Source organism: Sphaerodactylus townsendi, linkage group LG09 (assembly GCF_021028975.2).
Source record: "Sphaerodactylus townsendi isolate TG3544 linkage group LG09, MPM_Stown_v2.3, whole genome shotgun sequence".
Classification (NCBI taxonomy): domain Eukaryota; kingdom Metazoa; phylum Chordata; class Lepidosauria; order Squamata; family Sphaerodactylidae; genus Sphaerodactylus; species Sphaerodactylus townsendi.
In genome coordinates, this window is record NC_059433.1 from 55,594,483 (window position 1) to 55,616,785 (window position 22,303).

A 22,303-nucleotide genomic window follows, 5' to 3' on the forward strand; every position below is an offset into this window, starting at 1 on the left:
TGCCTCTTAAGAGCCTTGCTGAAGCACAGCTGGCAAGTCTATAGCAACAATGCCCCTTCACCTGTGGAAGTAGCCTATGCAGCACAATGGCCACTGATTTTGCTAGTGCACGTTCATGCCTGCAATTGGGGGCATTCCTGAGCTGAAAGGAAACTGACTGCACAGGCTCCTGAGCTAGATGAGCCCTTGTGCCCAAGCACTGCACTGCTGTGCGGTTTCCCAATACTGGTGTAAGTGCCTCTGTACTGGCATAAATGCTCTGTACACCAGCACAAGTGGCATTTACACTGACACCGGAATCATGCCACCTACCAATTCCCTTTAAGGATGTGCAGTTAGTAAACAGCCACCAGAGCCCAGAACCTTGAGTACAGATGAGAGGGAGAAGTTGGAGCAAAACGCAGTTAATAGGTATTTTCCCTTCAGTCAGGTTTTAGTCACCAGTGAAGTAGGTTAGGGGTAGTAGCCCTGGTTCACATGTTACTGTGAACACACATACAGCCTAAAGATGCATGTGTCCACAGCTTTGTAATAAAGTGGCAATGGGCATTCACTTTACAAATGAAAACAGGGACTACTATCTGAATAAATGTGAAAGTTTCAGTCACACATTCAGCTGTACAAGCATTGAATGTAATATTAGAATTTCTTAATACATGTATAAAGGAAGTAACAGTACATGGATTGTACACACATTCACTAGCTTGTGAACAGAGTTAGTTTGTAGCAAGCTGATAGATCATGGTGCTCAGAAAAAGCTTACATTCAACAATGCTCATTCTCTAGTCTTCCAATGTCACATTTAGATGTTCTAAAGGATGAACATATGTGAAGTCCAGCATCAGACTGTACAGGAGCAAGCCAATATGTGAAGGAGCAAGCCAATATGTGAAGGAGCAAGACTGTACAGACTGTACAGACTGTACAGGAGCAAGCCAATATGTGAAGTCCAGCATCAGACTGTACAGGAGCAAGCCAATGCATGCTTTGCAGAAGACACTTGATAAACAGCAAAAAAAGAAAAAAAAGGAAATGTGGAGGTAAAATCTTCATAAATTAATATACTTTGACTATGTAGCTGCACTTTAATCATATAGCAAAAAAACCTGATAGGAGAATTGGGATTAATACCTTCACTAATACACAAATCTCAGTGTTGTATTACATCTTAGAGAACACACTCCTTGGTCTAGAACTGGAAAATATTTATTAGCAAGCATATTATATAGGGTTTGACATATTTACACTCCATTCCTTCACACAAAGAAAAATGTTCAGTCCTTTAATTTAATTATTCATTTTCCTAACATGCTTGTAACAGTTATGATAAAGTACAAATCTAAAAATCAACTGCATTTCTTAGGAATCATCAATGAAAAGTTTCCAAAAAAAGTTTGGTTTATTGCAAAAAAAAATTGGTGTGTTTAAAAAATGCTTTCCCATTCCTGATGCCAAGATTTTCAAACACTTTTGATGCAAAGAATCTGCTGTGAATTGATTTATATTCTGCCAAAAAAGCAATATGTTTTTCTTGTCAAAAGAGGAACTGTTTTCCTTCAAGTTACAATGACAATTAGGCAGCCTTCATTGTTTCTCTCCACTATTAAAAACACCCCATAATCCAATGTCTTGTTAGCTTCTGTGGTGTAAATCTAAACACCTAAAAAGACTGGAGAGATTCTTTTACTTTATGCATTGCTGTTTGTTTGCACAGTGCTGTGGGCGACCAATTTGATTATTCTGAGGCTTTGCTGCTGCTTGGTTTAGGAGGATCCGCTGCTGTGTATTTCAAATGTGCAAAGAAGCCTTTCTTGGATTTTCGATGCTTAAGATCTTCCATGTGAAGAAATTTTGTCTTGTTTTCATCAAGCTCGTTTTGCAGAAGAGATACTGTGGCTTCAAGTTCACGGACACGTTTACCCCAGTTTTGAAGGCCTTCAATCTCTTGTTCCTATGGAAGCATTATTAGATATACACTAGAAGATTATTCATGGAATTTACTTAATCATTTCCCTGAGATACAGTGAAGCCAGTTATTCTAGTTGAGGGTTTGGAAAATTATTTAGATTCATCACTGTTTCTTCAGTGAAGTCCAGCATCAGACTGTACAGGAGCAAGCCAATGCATGCTTTGCAGAAGACACTTGATAAACAGCAGCTACAGGTAAGCGCAATCTTGTTATACAGAGCATGCTGGAGGCCATCTTGAAATTATCAGTTGCAGGATTATATTATTTGAATAGATATAAAAAAACCTATGGTATAAAAATTTCTTACCTTGTAATCTATTTACAACTCTTGCTATAGTAGAAGTCATTCTGAAATACTATGTTACAAAGTTCAGTTCCCCAAATCACTGTATAACAATGATTTGATGAGAAGGATCCCACGAGATTTTTGCTGGTGGAACAGAGTCCTTTTCCTTTGTCTGAAAGGCTATACTGGAGATCATGTGACCAGCATGGGGGAAGGGGGAGAAGTATGAACATGTTTTTAATTTTATTTTATATTTTAACTGTATTTTATTTGTTTAAATGTTTCCATGTTTTTGTGTTTGCTATCTTACAGACCCTGATTGGGTAGAAATGTTTTAAATAAATAACTAAATGATCAACTTTGGCCTGAACATAGAAGGAAGGCATTCCTAAAGTCAGAGATCCCCAGCTTTTTGATCCTGTCAGCAGCTTCAGAATTATGACACTGGGAGAGGGGAGGGGTAGGCACAAACACAAAATGGCTGCCACAGGAGGCAGAGTGTAGTCTAAGTGTAGAGAAGAATGATAATTTTTGTAATTACACTAGGAAGGAGTACAGAAAATAAAATCAACATTGTGGTGGCAGTTGCTGCTGAAACAAAACTATTTCCATCTGCCTTGCCAATTGAATCTCCAGTGACCAATCAGAAGCCCCACTGGACAAGCACCTCTCCTGGCCCCACACATTTTCTAAAAACCATTGATTGGTGTCAGGAAAACTGCCAGCAGGTGCACTATTTTGGGAACTCCTACACTAAGCTATGACTTGCAAGAACCCATCCTTCCTTTCTGAATGTGCTTTTCTAATCTAGAAGACAGGGGCACATGTTAACAACCGATGAAAAGAAGGAACAGCATAGAAATGGCTATGTGGCTAAATCTCATTTTGCCAGCCTGGCAAATTTAATGTTATCTTCCCTTTCTGTCTCTTCATCATGCTAATTCTAAGAGGTATAACATAGTTATGAACAGAATCGTGACTAGCCAAGCACAACACTCAAACATTGCAATGCAGCTTTGAGAAAAATGTCCAACCTTGAATTTTATCACCTGCTTCAGGCTATTATTCTCCTCAACTGTTTTTTTGCAGACATCACTGGCATCGTGTAACATTTCATTTAATTTTTGCATTTTCAACTTCAGTGATTTAATTAACTGCAAAACAAGCATACTCTCATTAAAGCATTGTTAGTGCCAAGGAGAAATGGTTGAGAAACAACTCTTTTAAAGGGAATTTGGAGAGACAGAACTGTATTAATCACTTCATCAGCTAAAGTATTATAAGCAGTAACATCAATTCTGACAGGCAGGGGGAAAGAGGATTCAGGTCATTTCCCTAACTCCATTCAATAGCAACCAGCAAGCCTATTCATGTTTCTCCCAAACCCAGGATTTGCATTTTTTCTATATATTAGGTTAGATTCTATTCTGCTATGGCAGTTCTTCCCTCCATGGTAAAAGGCTCCTTTTACGAAGTCTCCATGCAGAGGAAAGCATAACTCTTCATAGAATGCATCCATATGATCTTCTTCACAAGCCCTGGGAAGTTCCAGGAAAATAGATGGAAGCATCACTCTTGCTTCCCTCTCCCAAGGTGTTTAATACATTAGAAGAAAAGAGGACAGTCCTCAAACCCCTTCACCCAATTTACTTCATTTATGCACTCTTTCATTCTACATTTTAGTCTCATAACAATCATCTTCTGAGTAGGGCTGCCAACAGGTGAGGCCTAGATATCTCTCAGAATTGCAACTGATTTCCTAAGTGCAGTGATCAGTTTCTCCTGTAGAAAATTGTTACATTGAAGAATAGACTGTATGACATTATAACCCACTGAGGTTCCTCCTAAATCCCTCCTTGCCCTGGCTCTATTCCAAATCCCCAGGAATTTCCCTGAATTAGGCTAGTGTGCCTCACAGGTAAATCTGCCCAGTGTGTGAAAGGCTCAAGGTCATTCAACAAGCTTCCATAGCAGCAGGAGGATTCAAACCTGGGTTGCCCAGATCCTAATTGTAATTGTAATCTAGATCCTAATTGTAACAGGAAGACCTTGTACTAATAAGATATGTCACCTGAAATGTTTCAATAGCGCTTCTGTTGGCTAGATGTTACCCAGACCAGGAATGACAGCTTTTGTTTATTTACCTAGGGCTGCCTATTAGGGGGTTCAGTCTTTCCTCCTCTTCCAAAATGTTCAACTTACAGTTCATTGGCTAAAATCCACAAAGTCCAAGTGATTGTTGGCAATAACAAGGGAAGTTACCTCATCTTTCTCCTCACACTGCCTTGACAAGGTATCTGAAGCTCTATGTATCATCATCTTGTATTTAACATCTGTGTGTAACAAACAAGGTTAATAATATTTGCATTACATACTGAAGAATAGTATAAATCATAAATGTAAAATAATGCCTTACCTGGGTTAATTGCTCCTTCTGTCATGTCTGAATTAGGACTTTCCAAAGCAAAGGCATCTGGATCTCCACATTTTAGTTTCAACTGCTGTATTTTCATCTCTCGATCCTTGAAAAATGACATATGCTTTAAGAGTTTGTACATATTTTATCAATATTCTTTGTCAGCACCAAGATAGTTGCAATCTCTTATTGAAGGGTTTCTCCTTCATATGCCAAGAAAAACCAGTAAAAATTATGCTAACCTCATAGCCAATACTCCAGTTGTCTTGAACCTTATTCCTTTAATGAATATAAAGTACTAAGAGAAGTATTTTAATGCTGTGCCAGTTTCAGTAGACTTTTGTACTACAATTTTTTATCACTTTTTCAGATCTCTAAGCTTTTTCGATACAATTCACGCTGCTGGACAATGTACTTAGGTGACATCTGTCAAAGTATTTGTATGACACGAGCATTTCAAATACAAGAAGACTGAAAATAGCCAACATAAACCACTTGGAAAAAATCTCCCAGCTTGTCTGCCCCATCAAACCTTTTCATAAAATTTCCAATAAGATTTTGAAAAATGCCTATATTTGCACTGGGCCAGATCAACATAAATAGTTTTTTTGGGAAGCCATACCTCAACCTTTGCTTGTTCAGCTATGAACTCTTCAACTGGAACATAGTGCTCTTCAATTTGCTCCATTGCACACATATATGCATGTCTCTTTATAGCCTCCTTGTACATTTCAAATTTACTCTCCAGTTTCTCTTCATAACTTTCTTTCATGTCTTCCAGGCGCTTGCTGGACATAATTAGCAATGAAAAATACAGAAGACTTTTAAGCAGAGGTGGGATCCAACCAGTTCTCACCACTTCTCTAGAAGTGGTTACTAATTTTTTCTGAGTGCCGAGAAGGGGTTACTAAAGCAACCTCCCTGCCCAATAGGGACTGGAGGTGCGTGTGTGCGGTGGCGCCACTGTTTGAATCCCACCACCATCAGAACCTGTTATTAAAATTTTTGGATCCCACCACTGCTTTTAAGGCCTTACTTACTATTACTGTACAGGATCTTATTCTATATTGTGAGTCAAACTACATGTCCCATGGAGATCTGTAACTGGATCCCCACATATCATTTAATGTTTAAAAGCAAATGTGGGAGGAGTGCATCCTAGCCAGGGTAGCAGAAGTTTAATATTTATACCCCATCTTTCCTCTCGGTTCAAGGTGGTTATGGCCCTTTTGACATTTTCTGAGCAGAAAAAAGGACTATTAATACCAATTAGTTATAGTTAAAATGTACATGCAGTCTCTACAGAGATATCTTCAAGACAGACTCAAGTAAATCACAATATGAAAATACAGAACATTCACTATCTTAAAATGGTTCTTAAAATAGCCCTCCAGCTAGAAACAATCCAATAAAAAAATAGTCGAAATATAGGAATCCCAGTCCAAGTGGCTATAGCAATAAGCCTTTGGCCTGGCGCCTAATGAGAATGAGGTTGGAACGCCTTGTGAGTAGAGCATTTCAAAGTAAAAATGCATCACTGAGAAAACTACATCTCTGGTCACCACCTGTCTTACCTTTAACTTATGAAGATGCTCTTAACTGGTGGGCAGCATAGTATGGGAGAAGGCAATTAAGGTATCACAGTCTCAAATCATTTTAACGTCTTGAAAGGTAAGACCCAAATGTTTGAAATATGCTGAAGAACCTGCACTGGCTCTTCTATTTCTGAGCACAGGTGTAATACAATCCCTGGCTCTATCCATCCTTCAACAGTAGCCTGGTCAACACATTTTAGACTACAGAAGTTTCCAGGCAATAGTCAAAGACAAAGAAGCACATTACGGTAATCTAACCTGGATCTTTCTAAACAGCCTCTCACTTTGAAGTAGTTTGAACATAACACCAATAGATTATGAATGTAGCATCTAGTTTCCAGTCTATAGTATAAATGCAAAATTAAGCAGCTTCATTTTAAAACTGAGTATTCATCATCCTGACATCACTAGATGTTCGTATATATGCAATACTTCATATTGTCAACATGCTACAACATACTGTATTAGGATTCTTCTGAGCTCTAGTAGCTGTTTAAACACAGTCTTCTGCTATCTCCTTCCGTACCTGTGTAAATTTCAAGAAGCTAACTTCCCATGTCTTTCTGAAATTAGTTTCTCCTGTAGGAACTCAGCTGTTTTCAGGAGATCCTGTAACATTGTGTTGTAGTATCATTAGAAGTCAGAAGATTTAAATGTCTCTAAATTTACATTTTACTAGAATACTCTTCAGCTTTTGTCACTCAGTACTTCAGCTGAGGTAAAACTGCATGATGTGGCTCCTCCTAGCTTGGGGAATGGGGGAAACACAGTTAGCAACTAACGATCCAAGTATCAGTAGTGATCTTTGGTCACAGTGATGAGAACAGCCAGTCTTAATAAGAACTATAATTTAGGGGGACATTTCCATGGGAGATGGAAACATAACCAAAATACCTGTACCAAAATTCCACCAATCTGGGTAAGAAACCTTGGGGATCTCATGGATTGAAAGGTGAGATAATATAATGAATGAAAAGCAGTAGTGTATGCCATTCATTGGAATGGCATATTACCTTGTCACATCTGTGACATATTCTCTTAAGCAACAAGGAAAATACTTAGGATGTCTAACTTGCCAAGGGATTATGATCAATCCACTCTGGTCTAAAAAATAACAAACAAAAACAGCAAGATAGTTTTGAATTACCTCATGGGTCATAATGCTAATATCTACTTCTTCTTCAGAGGAGGAGGATACATCTGGAAGCTCCTCAGCAGATATGTTATAAAAATGCACTGTAGGTTTATCTTCCCTCCCACTGTATTGTGGGGGGAAATAATCAGACATTTTAGGCTGAAATTGCTGAATAATCTGAGAAAAAAAGATTGTTGCAGTGGTTCAAATCAAGATAAATATGCAGTTTCTGTATGCATTTTAGTTTGGGTTTACTTGCCTTAGAAACCTACTTAAGAAACTGAGGATACACTGAAGTAAACCAACTGTTCTATGACTAATGATTTCTTTCTTCATTCAAGGAAATTGGAATTCTCTTTTACATAATGTGTTACATACAAATTCATCATTAATGAATACCTGTTCAAATTCACATTTGCAATTCAATTAGACATATATGCAATTCAGAAGCAATTTACTCTTAACAGCTAGACAGTTTAAGGTTAAACGGAATGTGATGTACAGAACTAAGTCCATCCCTTTTTACTTATTCTTCCAGACTTTCTTTCACACTATGGGTGTAGTAGAGAGACAAACAAGCCTTGTTATGGAAAAAACAAAATCAGTGAGCCATCATGGCATAGTTGTTAGTTTCAGGCTCGGACCTGAGAGACGCAGATTCAAACCCCTATTTTGCCATGGCAGCTCATTGGGTGATGTTGGGCCACTCACTCTTAACCTGACCAATTTCACAAAGTTGTTATGAGGATAAATGAAGGACAGGAGAACAATGCTACAAAGCCACATCAGATACTGACTGAAAAGAAATGCAAGGTATAAATATATAAATATCTTACTCACTTGCTTAGCTACAGCAGAAAATTTCATTACATGCAAGGTCTCATCATATGTAGAGGCACACTGATTAATGTTAACTATCATACAAGCTTTGCCTTTACCACAGAAGAATGGTTGAAATAAGCGGGTTAGCTTACTCTCTCTGAAGGGAATATATGCCTGTCTTAACCTTGAGGAGAAAATGGGATGAACATTAATGTCAAGATCCAAATTATTAGTAAGACCAGACATGTATCCAGTCATAGATGCTGTTTGTTCTAGAAATGTCTTGTTGATGCAGCTACCATTAAACTCAGGTAAATGCAAGTATTTTCTCATCCCCCCCCCCCTCCTTACTCTGGGAATGGGAAACCTGCAGTACTAAGCCTCTTCTCAGACAGAACAAGCAAGACTGGGAATGAAGGACCTCTCTAGTAAAGCAGTCTGTTAAACTGCTGACAATAATCACACATCTGCTCATCAAGCCCAAAGCATTCAAATACTGAATCTTCTCATTTAAAATACCTTCTAGTCTGTAAATGTGCCTTAGTCAGCTAAACAATAAAATTGCAATTGTATCACCATAAAAACTAAGCTCTTTTTCACTTGCCAGCATAAAAAGTCAAAAATTCTCCTGAAACGCTTACTATGAAGGACAAACTTCTTAAAATCTTGGACTTTGATTAAACTGAACTGTGTGTATTATACAGACTACACAACATCCTCAAGTCTCCACTGCTCTGCTACCAAAGAAAACTAAAACTGTAGTGCTGTATTTCTTACCATTTCAGCAAGCACAGAACAATGACACTGGGTGTAAACCATTTTGCCAGTTTACAAAATTTGATTTTGACACTCACTTAGGGTTTTGATTTTGTTTCAGAGCTGCAATGCATTTTCCAAGGATAAGAAGCGAATTATTAATATTGCCCGCTTCTTTAAGCCTGTCTCCAAAGCTTTGGGTTTTAGTGCATCGTTCTGATCCAGCCAGGTCACAGAGAGAGAGTCTAAACAAATAGATACCCCAAATTAAAACATATTATTTTATTTTAGAGAAGTTGACACTACAACAGAGAATCAGTATTTTATAGTGAAGCAAAAAACGCACAATAAAGAATAATTTCCAGTTTGTTGTTCTGAATTTCCCTATTCAACTTGAGAAATCAAGCAACTCTTAACGCACAGACACACAAAATGGCAGAATGGTTTCTGTACTGCAAAATCAATCACTGTAGCACTTGCCTATATTCAGGTAAATATTTTGCCTTCTCATTCCTTGGTTTTGCTGATATTAGGAATGCCCCAAGACAAAGCATTATTCATAAGGCTGCTACAAGTTTGACACATCTGTGCCAAAGAAAAATATTCCAAGATAAGACAAACAAATGAACACACAACTGGCCTAGATAGTGAGGTCAAATTAATGTGAATAAGTATGGGAACAAAAGTAAACCTTTGTTTTTAATCTTATACAACACTTACTCAGTGTTAGTGAAACCAAATTTACTTTGGCATTTCATGTTTCTCACACTTTAAATAGTTTGCTAATTACATTGTATAGACAAATGGTGCTCGTTATTTTACTCCAGTTGCACTGAATAGAAAAAAGAACAAAGAGTTAAATATACAAAACTATATTTGAAGTTTATAAAATTGCCTTCCTAGCATCTTTGGAGCTATCCTGTTTATAGTCACAGGGAAATGTTCAAAAGGCAAATAATTTTCTGTACAACTGGTATCAAGAAACTTGGGCTAGTGGACTACACTTTATTTTCCCCATAGATTTGGAGTACTGACAATTTTCTAGAACTTCCCCATAGATTTAGAGTACTGACAATTTTCTAGAACTTCATTACTGAGAAAAACGCATTCTAATCCTGGCCTGGGTAGGTCAGGGTAGCCCAATCTTATCACATTTTGGAAGCTAAGCAGAGTCAGATTAATACTTGGATGGGAGACCACCAAGAAAATCCAGCGTTGCTTCAAAAAGGAAAACAATGGCAAAGCACATCTCTTGTGCTAAAAACCCTTTGGGGCCAACTTAAGTTGACTGCAATTTGATGGCACTTCTCACCACCACCACCAGTATAGTCTAGCAGAAGGGAGAAAACACTTACTCAGAGACTCCAAGAACACATGGCATAGTCTCATCACTTAAGCTGATCAGTCTGATAGAAAAAATGCTGTGACTAGAAAAGTACACAAACATCAATGTAAGTCCATTTACTAAAACACTCATTTCACCTTTTTAAGAACATAAAAAGAACCTGTTTGATTGGACCAGAGTCCATCTAGTCCAGCACTCTGCTACTTGCAGTGGCCCACCAGATGCCTTTGGGAGCTAACATGCAGGATGTGAAAGCAATGGCCTTCTGCTGCTGCTGCTCCCAAGCACCGGGTCTGCTAAGGCATTTGCAATCTCAGATCAAGGAGGATCAAGAGTGGTAGCCATAGATTGACTTCTCCTCCATAAATCTGTCCAAGCCCCTTTTAAAGCTATCCAGGTTAGTGGCCATCACCACCTCCTGCGGCAGCATATTCCAAACACCAATCACGCATTGCATGAAGAAAGGTTTCCTTTTATTAGTCCCAATTCTTCCCCCCAGCATTTTCAATGCATGTCCCCTGGTTCTAGTATTGTGAGAAAGAGAGAAAACACTTTATCTGTCAACATTTTCTACCCCATGCATAATTTTATAGACTTCAATCATATCCTCCCTCAGATTTCTCCTCTCCAAACTAAAGACATCTCCTCCCAAACACTACAGCCTCTCTTCATAAGGAAGGTGCTCCAGTCCCTCAATCATCTTCATTGCCCTGCTCTGCACTTTTTCTATCTCTTCGATAACCTTTTTGAGATGTGGCGACCAGAACTGACCACAGTACTCCAAGTGCGGTCGCACCACTGCTTTATATAAGGGCATGACAATCTTTGCAATTTTATTATCAATTCCTTTCCTAATCATCTCTAGCATAGAGAGTTTGTCTCCTTTCACAGCTGCCATGCATTGAGTTGACATTCCCATGGAACAATCAACCAAGATGCCCAAATCCCTGTCCTGGTCTGTGACTGATAGCACTGACCCCTGCAGTGTGTATGTGAAGTTTGGATTTTTTTGCTCCTATGTGCATCACTTTACATTTTGCCACATTGAACTGCACTTGCCATTTCTTAGCCCACTCACCTAATTTATCAAGGTCTGCTTGGAGTAATTCGCAATCTTTTGTGGTTCTCACCACCCTACGTAATTTGGTATCATCCACAAACTTGGCTACCACGCTACCCACCCCTACTTCCAGGTCATTTATGAATAGGTTAAAAGAGCACTGGTCCCAAAACGGGATCCTTGGGGCACACTAATTTATGTTCCTCTCCATTAGAGAGTCTCCATTTAGTAATCCATCCTTTGCTTCCTGGTTCTCGGACAGTTTTTAATCCATAGGAGAACTTCCCCTCTTATTCCTTGATTGCTGAGTTTTCTCAATAGTCTCTGGTGAGGAACTTTGTCAAAAGCCTTTTGGAAATCCAAGTAGACAATGTCCACTGATTCCCCCTTATCCACATGCCTGTTTACACCCTCAAAGAACTCTAGTAAGTTTGTAAGACAGGATTTGCCTCTGCAAAAGCCATGCTGACTCTTCCTCGACAGGTCTTGCTTTTCTACATGTTTGATAATTTTATCTTTAATTATAGATTCTATTAATTTACCAGGAACAGAGGTCAAACTGACTGGCCTGTAAAGCTATGATTGCTGTATGACATGATTTATCTGTCCAGAGAACCTTGTGGCGTGCAGTGCCTTGAAACAGATAAAGAACCACAACCATTTAAATTGTCACACCCCAAGTTGCATCCAGCTTTGAATGCTCCTCCTTACATTACACATATTCAGGAAAATGTATTATTAGGATGTAAGCTAGAATGTCTTCAGGTACTATTAATAGCTTGCACACATCAAGCACATTTATTTAACCAGATGTGCCTTGTACTAAAAATCCCAGCACATATCTTGCCACATGGCAAGAATAAATCACAAAAGCCCCTAAAACAGTTCTATAATTTGAAGCTCTAGAGCTACTGTTAGTTTAAAGAGAAATGATTTAATTTATTTCAAACATTTCGATGCCACCTTTCCATCCAATCAAAATATCCAAGGCAGTGTACTTCAAAACATTAGAGCAACTAAAATCATTTTTAAATTATTAAATCTACATTAATAACAATGTAAGTGTTCGTTTGTTCATTTGTTCCAAATCCCAAATATCCTAAAGTCCCTTTTCTCACTGATTGCTCTGAAATTTGGACACAACTATCTCGACATTTCCCGACCTAGTTGGCCGCAATGTTTTCGTAGTGCGCATTCCTTTCGAATTCTGACACAATGTTGCATCAGCCAATCAGGATGCATGCTTCTTCCTTCACATGCTGTTGGTAAATGGACCCTCAAAGGGGTAGCTTCAAAATCCCAAATCTCCAAAAGTCCTTCACCGATTGCTCTGAAATTTGGACATAACATTCCATTTGACTCCACACGTGTTTTTATGCGTTCCGTTCTAATTTTGACATAACATTGCATAAGCCAATCAGGATGCATGCTTCTTCCTTCACATGGACCCTCAAAGGGATGGCATGCAAGGGAAGGTGAGGGAGTGAGGGGAGGGAGTGAGGGGTGGCATGCAAGGGAGGAGAGGGAGGGGGCCCGGCATTTGGAAATGGCCCACTCACCCTAGCGGAGGGAGGGGGCAGGGAGGGAGGGGGAGGGGTGGCATGCAAAGGAATGGGAGGGAGTTAGGGGTGGCATGCACCAGATGGCATTTCACCAGATGAGCCACAGCAACGCGTGGCCGGGTACGGCTAGTATTCCAATAAAAACGCATAAACAAACAATACCAGATATATACTCCACTTGCTTTACCACCATCAGATCCTCTGAAGATGTCAGCCACAGATTCAGGTGAAAAGTCAGGAGAAAATGCTACTAGAACACAGCTATACAGCCTGGAAACCACACAACACCCCAAAAAATATCAGAACTAACAGTTATTAGGGGTGTGTCAGAAAAAAACAAACCTTCTGCTTGATTGCTGATTTGTCTTTGTGCTTGCCAAACTTCTGTTTTTGCTTCCTATTTTAAGTATTTTGTAAGCTTCATCTATGGTTTTTATGTTGATCCACTTCAAATCTAGGATAAGAAGTATTTTGAAATTTAGAAGCATTTTGAAGTACTGGCAGAAAATGAGTAAATGTAAAGGTTTGGGCAAGTTAAATATAAGAATAAAATGAGTGGCCAAGAGACCCTTGGAAAAAAGAGTTATCTGAACTTGCAACAAAACATTCAGCCCCATTCAAAGGGGAAGGGACCCAAATCTGCTCATAGGAGCAGCACTGCATTGGTGGATTTGCTCTCCCTGGGCCACTTGACCTGGCGGAGGGCAATTTCACCAGCATGCCACTGCCACCCTCCTTGGTACTGTAACATCACACCGTAAACTGCGCCAGCATCCCATGCCCCTGCCAGCATAGTGGGGGCATGGCCAGGGAGGAACCAGCATTAGTTGGTTCCTCCCAGCCATTAGCCCCATTGCACCAGTGGCCAGGCCTTAGACCTACACCATCAAAAAGGTAACGTAAAGTCTATTATGCCCAATGGGGTCTTCTCAGTGGTGGGAAGGCTTTTTCACTTTTAAGCCTACCCTTGCCACCAGGAAACCTCTATGGGAGCAGCACGGTGGCTGCAGCTGGCCACCTGGTCTCTTGGATAGGGCTGATTATGTTTAACTAGCAGTAAAGCCCACTTTATACACAAAGAAAATGGACTATAGACAACTGTTGTGGCAAGCCCTCTTGTCTCCCTTCAGCCCCTTGGCCAATGTTTTATATTTCTCTCCCCCTCTCTCCCTCCCCCCCTCTCCCCTCTCTCTCCCTCTCTCTCTCTCTCTCACTCACTCTCTCACTCTCTCACTCACATAGATGCCAAATAATGGATTCTTTCTACCCCACTCCCCAGCCACCTTATTCTTTTGCTGATCTGTCTGCATCCTTCCCCCCACGTATGAAGGCTCTGTGCTTGGTTTGTCTCTTGTACTCTAACCGTTGTGTCAGGCCTTTATCTTAGTCAAATGAGAAGAAAGGAAAGGCAGGAGGGAATGAAAAAGTGGCCACCATGAAGAGAAAAGTAGGGGGAAGGAAGCCAGGAAATGGCAGTGGGGTGGATGGAGGAATGGAGGGTGGGAAAGGAAGGGAAGAAAAAGCCACCTTTCAGTTATGAGGCACTGGGATTGTGGTGCAGTAATTGGATGGTAGTGGGGAGTAAATCATCAGAGCTGCCCCACAACTCAGCAGTTGGAGCCCATCACCGTTGCGCGTCTCACCCCCAAAGTTCTGTGCGCTGGAGTTGTCAGGCACCTCACAGGTGCACAGTGATTGGCTAGAAGTTCATCATTATTACCTGCCCAGGCTCTTAATCAGTTATTTATAGAGACTGAACTGGCCTGATTTAAAAATTCTCTTCTGTTAAGTTAAAAGTTTTCCACTAGAGTTAAGAACACTTGGCAGAAGGGTATCCTTAGATCCAGCCCAAGAAAACCAGAACCAATGTAACCAATGGAACAATTTTTAAATATTTCATGTAATTTTGACAGGACACTTCAGTCCTCAAAGAAGGCATCAGAGAAAATCTGGACACACAACGATACTTTCTACTGCCTGCATGAGTGTGGAAACAAATTTAACAGATCAACAGCATTGTACTTATCCAACCTATGAAATCTCAAAATCAAAACTATGTATCTGATTGCACACATGGATAAATTTCTCATGTCAAATTAAATCCCAGTTCACAACACTATAGTTTTCTGATAGCACTCAATCTAGCAATTTAATGGTAGGCCCTGAGTCTCTCTGAAAGCCTTTGATGAAACCTATAGAAGAGGCTTCTGAACATTCATAACAAGAATGGTTTTAACTATAGATGGTAAGCTGGATAAAAACAAGGAATACATAATGATTAATTTTCCAAACAGGGTAAAACATTTAATAGCATTTAGAGTTTGTTTTAGAATGTTTTCAACATTTGTATTAGCAAGTATCAATTATGGAATATTTAGGAATAGAATACCTAGAAATGCCTTACTTCAAGATATATTATTAGATTGCCTTTAACATTGTACAAAATTCTTTAAACACAACATAACATTCCAAGAACAGCTGTAACATAGTCCAGAAGAGATTCCGAAGAGCTCCAACTAGATTTCACAATACAAATTCAGAATGAACAACATGAAGTAATGTGTTTACAGGAAGGTTACCACTTGAGTACAAAATCAGGTACCAAATTATCACTCAAGTTTCTTTGTCATTGTAAACAGCATCATGATGATCAACTCAGAGCAGGGCAGTTAGCAAAGCTCTGAACATCGACAATTATTGTAGCATAAAAGCCTCTCTGCATCTTACATAGCATGGGTTGCATCCTGCTCAGCTAAGGACACTATATTGTGTCAGCAGAAAAGCCATCCATCAATGGAAGGAATTCCTTTGCTCACTGAAGGCTCCCTGCTGATCAAAGTGGTAGGGTGCAACAGTCTCGGTCCATATATCTTAAAAGGATGAAAACACCTGCTGCCATTGTCTCCTACTACTAAGTATAAGAAATTATTTCTGTGATCAGAGTCTCAGAGTACAAAGATGTAATAGCTGAAATATGTTTGAATTACTCTGTCTTCCAAATAGCAGAGGCAACAGTTACAAGGATCAAAGCAATATTAGTGTTCAGCAAAGAAGAGAGTACTATTAGCACCCCCTGGCGTCAAGACCTTCCATCTGCATCTGAAGGTGTCCAGTGTCTATCAGTATACAGTTAGGTGGACCACTGATCCAATACTATGTGTGATCTAAGACACTAACGCCCCCTGCCAACAGTTAATCACTGCACTGAACCCATAACCTTGAAGGGTTGTTACCTTTTACGTAAGAACTTCCTCCTTGATCCTCACAGATTCTTAGAACTTTGCGCTTGTGATTTTTTGACGCTGGCAATAAGTCCAGTAGCTCATAGACATACTCATTGTAGATTTCAAAGAAGGAAATCCAGACAGACAATAATGTTCTCTGACATTTATTACCCCTCTCCAAATCTAGTAGTTCATCAATTTGATCTGTTAACCAGAAGTAGGAAAAATAACTCAAAACAACAGCTGCTTATAAGTGTAAACAAACATCATTGTTAACATATACAAGCATTCTCTCAGGAAAGATATGCATCTAAACCGTGACAACTATGTACGCACCACATGATTACATTCAATTTAATAGTTAAAAACTTGGTTCAAAACATTGGAGAGAAATAGATGCTTCTAAATTAATTATTTATCTTATTCCCTATGGAAAATAATCTTGATCTGATATCATTCAGACACCACAGGATAAGAATAGTTCCAAAAGAATTTTATTAACCAGAAATATTTAGCAGTTACCTAATTGGTCCAAAGCAAAACTGGGGGAGCTACAGTTACTACAAGTTGAATCTGGTGTACCCGAAGTAGCGGAACGCTTCAAAGAATTATCAGGCTCCTTGATAAAACATAAAAAGGTTAATGTAATTGATGTTCTAATACATATCCTGATATATTTTTGACGCTCTAATATATATACTGTGTCAGTATTTGCAATATATGAAACTGTCGGTCAATTAACAATTTTTTAAAAAAATTGTCCTAATCAGTGAAAACTTTGAACTTGGTATTTCACAAATATAAGTTTGCATACTTTGATACAAGTGCAGAACAGCCCACCAATTTAACAAGTTATTATTACTGTATTTATAGTCCACCTTTCTCACTGAGGCTGTTTCCGCATAGTTTAGAGCAGTCCGAAAGCTGCCGGATCAGCATGGTTCATGCCACCGGAAGCCCTGGGGCCATTTGCATCAAGTGGGTCTGCTGGCTATTGTTGCGCGAAGCTGGTGGAGCAGGCTATTGCATGGCCGCACAGCCCCGACAAATGAAGCTCATTATCATTTCTCCTGGTTTGAGCTTCTGATTTAACTGTGGAGGCCAGGGGACACACCCCCATGTCCAGAGTGACGACTGCAGGGACGGAGGTCAGGAAGTGTGTCCCCTGGCCTCCACAGAGCAACGGAAGCCAGGAGGAGGTAAGGAGGTGTTTGGGGCCAGCGCTGAAAGGTCAAGACGCCATTTTCCACCTCGCTGCCATCTCACACGGCAGCGGTGGAAGACAATTCACTTTGAAAAACCTTGTTCCCTTCGGAGAGAGTTCAAAGCAGTATGGTTTTGTGCCGGATTAAGTAGCATGAGATTAGGCGCTACACAATGCAGTAGCGCTTGCTAGCGAATAGCACTGGCATGGACGTTTTAATGCGTCTCTAGGGCGCTGTTATTGGGCTGTGCAGAAACAACCTGAGACTCAAATGTATAGTGGAAGACATGTCTGGAAGCTTCGTATTACCCTTACAATAATGTAGTGCTACCATCAAGCACTTTTAATGCTTGGTAACATCAGAACATAAAAGAGAACCCTGTTTGCTACTAACCTCTTTCAAAGAGGCAAGGAGTGCAGCTTTTATGGATTCCTCTCGCTTAGTCTGCATATCATCCAACCTTTTGATAAGATTACTGAAGCAGGGCTTGAAGTTCATCTTTTGATACTGTCTTCCTTTTACATGGTTGAAGATCATCTCAAGAGCACGAGGCAGGATACCACCATCTTTTGGGCAACCTATAGAAAGAATACATTTAATGTTGTGTTACATGTTATAATTTTCAAAGTTTCTAAACTGTGCATTTCTTGAATAGAACTGTGAACATTGAACAAGAAATGTACCATGAACAGTGAATGTTTTGCCAGCATTCGTGACACCATAGGTAAACACAAGCCCACTCACTCCGCTGATGTATGCTTTTAGTATTTCATTCATTGTGCCTTCAAAAAATTCACTTTGAGTACTTTCTGGTCCAAAAACCTGAAGAGAGAATACCAGATTTGTAGTGTCACTGAGGAAACATCAAGTTGTTTTGCTTATGGGCATCTTTGCTGAGATTTTCTACAAAGCAATCAGCCTGATTTTTAGATCTATGGGTCTTTTTGGAAGCCAGATGCTGTAATGGTTAGGCAGGGAGACCCACAATGAAGTTTAGTAGATGACCTAGAGCTAGTTACTCTCTCTAAGCCTCATTTACCTCACAGGTTTATTGTGAAGAATAAAATAAGCAGAGGAGGCAGATTCTACTCATACAACCTTGAACTCATTAAAATAAAAGGTGTGGAGGAAGATTTAAAAAACAATCAAATTTAAATGATAAAAAAGGTTTTATTCATCAAATACAGGTTTCTAGTGAGAATCTAACAGATTTTTTATTCAATCTCATACAGAAAAATAGTCAATGTATTATCTATTTATGCATTTAAGGGTGCAATTTGCTTTGCACTAAGCTATAGGTCCACGGACTGACTTCTGAGCAAGCACTCTGGATCAGTAGGCACAGTGTTAAAATACCTTAGGTATATTTTCCCCTCAAGGTCAAGTAAGCTTACCCGAGTAAAGGTGAAGCGATGTGCACATTGCCCAATTCCCTTTTCACTGTTCTTCATCGCAGCTGATTCTTTCGGTGCACAAAGAGTTACTGTTTCTTGGTTTTCGATAGTTAAGCAATCCTGAGCAGCAAACAAATTACATGAATTTCCTGAAGTGTACTTCATCCCCTAGAATTAACAACTCAGACACTCTTGAGAGTTCCATCAAGCACCATCAGAGCGTGAAGGAGGTGACCTCTCCCAGGTGAGAAAAGAAGGGAAGGGGCAGGTTTGTGTGTGTACAAAAACAGCAGAATCAGAGATAAGCAGACAGGAAAAGCTCTGCATTGGCTGAAACATTTTGAATGTTTAACGTTTTCAGAAAAGTGGCACATCATATTCTTAAATAAATACATTTTATAGTTCCATTCCCATCCCCTTCTCAGGATCTAACGTTAGTTAGTAGGAATCCCTCTTAGCTTCTACCTATGCTCTACTTGTACATTTGTAAACAAAATGAACAATAAAAATACACTGTAAAGTTTCAGCATCTTCAAAGGGAAATAAACCAGCCAGTGTTGCTCCACGAATGTTCTACACTTTCAGAAAAGCATGGTTCTATTTATATTTCTTGAATGTTCATTTTGCCTTGCTGGTACTGTTCCTGGTATAGAAGGAGCACTTTAATTTCATTTTCAGTCACGTACTGTGTGATTTTAGCCACACCTCTTGGAGTCCTCTGTTCCAAGAGGGCATATTCCCTACCATGCTTTCATTGTGCCTTAATTTCTTGTCTGGATTTTAATGGTCAAAAACATTCCTGATGGCCATGTTCCTTCACACATCCAGCAGTACTCAGAGATTAATCTCACTTAATCTTCATAAAAGCTACTTCCAGGTATAACGCAAGACAAAAGTACATTCTTGTATTTGCATTTTTAGGGATGAAAAACCTTACACATAAAATTCTGAACCTGATTCTACACATGGACATATCCCACTAGGGATAAGTTGTACAGCTCACCTGGTTTTCATTGTTTTCAAGCTCTGCCTTGGAGAAGGGTCGTACTCTCAAGTACACTTTCAGTGGCTGACACCCATCCTAAAATGATGAAGGATGTGATTAACCATAGTTAGGTGAAGATGCTAGAAATGTATGGTGCATCTCCACCTCAGCCTTAATTATATCTAGTCTTAAATACACCCTCACTTGTCTTCATGGTTCACTAAACTCATCTCTTGTCCCTGTGTGTGCACTTCTCAATATGAAAACACCTTTCTCAAATGTGTTGAACATCCTTCCATTAACATTCAGACACAGGAGTACATCTTGAAACAGAAGTGCTCTCAGTTCGCTGGTCATTCTGAGTTCATGTAATCAGCTGCCTGTGAAACTTCCCTCCTTCAGCTGTAGTCTGTACTCTGTACAGCTGTTTCCTAAGCATCAGGAACCTCCAGGAACAGCACTAGACACAATATGGGGTACTCCACCACAGCTCACAGAAATACTACTGAGTTGATATAAAATTGCAGAATTCAGAACATTGAGATTTTATTTACTGAAACCACAAAGCACAGTGATGATGCGACGACCTCATATGAGGAGTTAGATGCAGAAACAGTCCCAAGAAAACTTGTCTTATCTGGCAGAACCATAATCTCCAGAAGGACCACTTTACACTATTAGAGCCACTGTAGTGGTTAAGAGTAGTGGAGTAGTGGAGAGCTGGGTTTGATTCCCCACTATTCCACATGAGCGATAAACTATTATCCGGTGAATTGGATTTGTTTCTCTGCTCCTACACATGAAGCCTGCTGGGTGACCTTGGGCTAGCCACAGTTCTCTCAGAACTCTCTCAACCCCACCTGCTTCACAAGGTGCCTGTTATGGGGAAAGGAAGGGAAGGAGTTTGTAAGTCCGTTTGAGTCTCCTTACAGGAGAGAAAGGGGGGAATATAAATCCAACTCTTCTTATTCACATTCAGATATTCTTATTCTGATCCCACCATGCTTTACACATTTTCTGAATGGGAGCAGCAGTGGCATAGTGGTTAAGAGCATGTGTACTCTAATCTGGAGGAACCGGATTTGATTCCCTGCTCTGCCGCTTGAGCAGTGGAGGCTTATCTGGGGAATTCAGATTAGCCTGTGCACTCCAATACATGCCAACTGGGTGACCTTGGGCTAGTCACAGTTCTTCTGAGCTCTCTCAGCCCCACCAACCTCACAAGGTGTTTGTTGTGAGGGGGGAAAGGGAAAGGAGTTTGTAAGCCCCTTTGAGTCTCCTTACAGGAGAGAAAGGGGGGATATAAATCCAACTCTTCTTCTTAAAATTTTATTTAATATAAACCATCATGTGTGGCTTTTGATTTCTAATGCCTTGACCAAAGTTTTACAGGACATGGTACACATTTCTGAAGACTAGAATAGTTGCTTTACTCCAGAGGTGGGATTCAACCAGTTCTCACCACTTCTCTAGAAGTGGTTACTAATTTTTTCTGAGTGCCGAGAAGGGGTTACTAAAGCAACCTCCCTGCCCAATAGGGACTGGAGGTGCATGTGTGTGGCAGCACCACCATCAGAACCTGTCATTAAAATATTTGGATCCCAACACTGCTTTACTCCACCTTCTTGACTAACACATCTGTCTCTCTGCCTGCTTACCTTTGGCAAAACCATGCAAAAGGATATCTCATTTTGATTCTAGATTTCAGACAAAGGCTCCATTTGACATAATAATAGTTTTATTTTGCATCATTGGGAATCTTTCGCCACTCTTAGTTATAATTCTTGATATTCCAAACAATGACCACAAATAGGAGAAGGGGATTTCATTTTCAAATTGTTACACTGAACAAAAAGGGGAAAACACACATACTAATTTCAACATAAAACTGAAAAGCAAACAGCTCACCTCTTTCTCATGATGCTCTTTAGGGCCACATAACTCTGAAAACTCCAGGGGCAAAGCAACGTCCCTGTTAGTGTCCAATTCAGTCACAGTACATGTTGTGGAGAGTACACCAGTTACTTCTTGGCAACTCATTGTTTCACTGTAAAATGGGAGCAATAGTAGATTGGTAGCCTGGAAAACCTCTCTATTTTTAATTATGATGAAACACATCCCATTTAAGTCAATGACATAGTCATCAGAAATGTTAGTGGCTCAGGATTGCAGCCTCTGAAATCCTCATTAAAGCAACAGAAGAACAACAAGGGGCAACTGGGTCAGGAATTTGTTCCCAGAACAAAGCAAGGAAAAAAGAAAAAACAACAGCCACACACATTTACAAAAGTACGATTGTAGCTATTAGGGCACATTCTTTTCATGATTAGACATCTAATTCTGCAGAAAGAAGCCATTTATTTGGCCAACACACCTGAGTAATACAAGACCAGGACAGCATTCAAACCCCAGTCCTCTTTCCCGACCTAATATTTACTTCAGTGCCATATTAGTACACCATTTGCCCTTGTTTCTTTGCTTGCAAAGCCATACGCTCCCCTGTCATGGGCTGCCATTAAATCCAGAATGCACCAATTTAGTATAAGCTA

At 39.8% G+C, this 22,303-nt stretch overlaps 1 protein-coding gene across 1 annotated transcript; it reads right to left on the reverse strand.

Annotated features, from left to right (window-relative positions):
• Positions 1 to 1,236: 1,236 nt before the first annotated feature.
• Positions 1,237 to 21,895, reverse strand: LOC125439446 (kinesin-like protein KIF20A). The gene is made up of 18 exons (XM_048508550.1): positions 21,627 to 21,895; positions 19,773 to 19,850; positions 18,770 to 18,889; positions 18,059 to 18,197; positions 17,769 to 17,953; positions 16,693 to 16,789; positions 16,180 to 16,353; positions 13,289 to 13,400; positions 10,335 to 10,406; positions 9,078 to 9,224; positions 8,242 to 8,407; positions 7,414 to 7,578; positions 6,022 to 6,065; positions 5,294 to 5,459; positions 4,672 to 4,777; positions 4,518 to 4,588; positions 3,290 to 3,409; positions 1,237 to 1,951 (listed from the first exon to the last, which is right to left on the reverse strand). Exons 1-18 carry the CDS (start codon positions 21,870 to 21,872, stop codon positions 1,736 to 1,738), a joined length of 2,424 nt encoding a protein of 807 aa, XP_048364507.1. The 5' UTR covers positions 21,873 to 21,895; the 3' UTR covers positions 1,237 to 1,735.
• Positions 21,896 to 22,303: the final 408 nt, after the last annotated feature.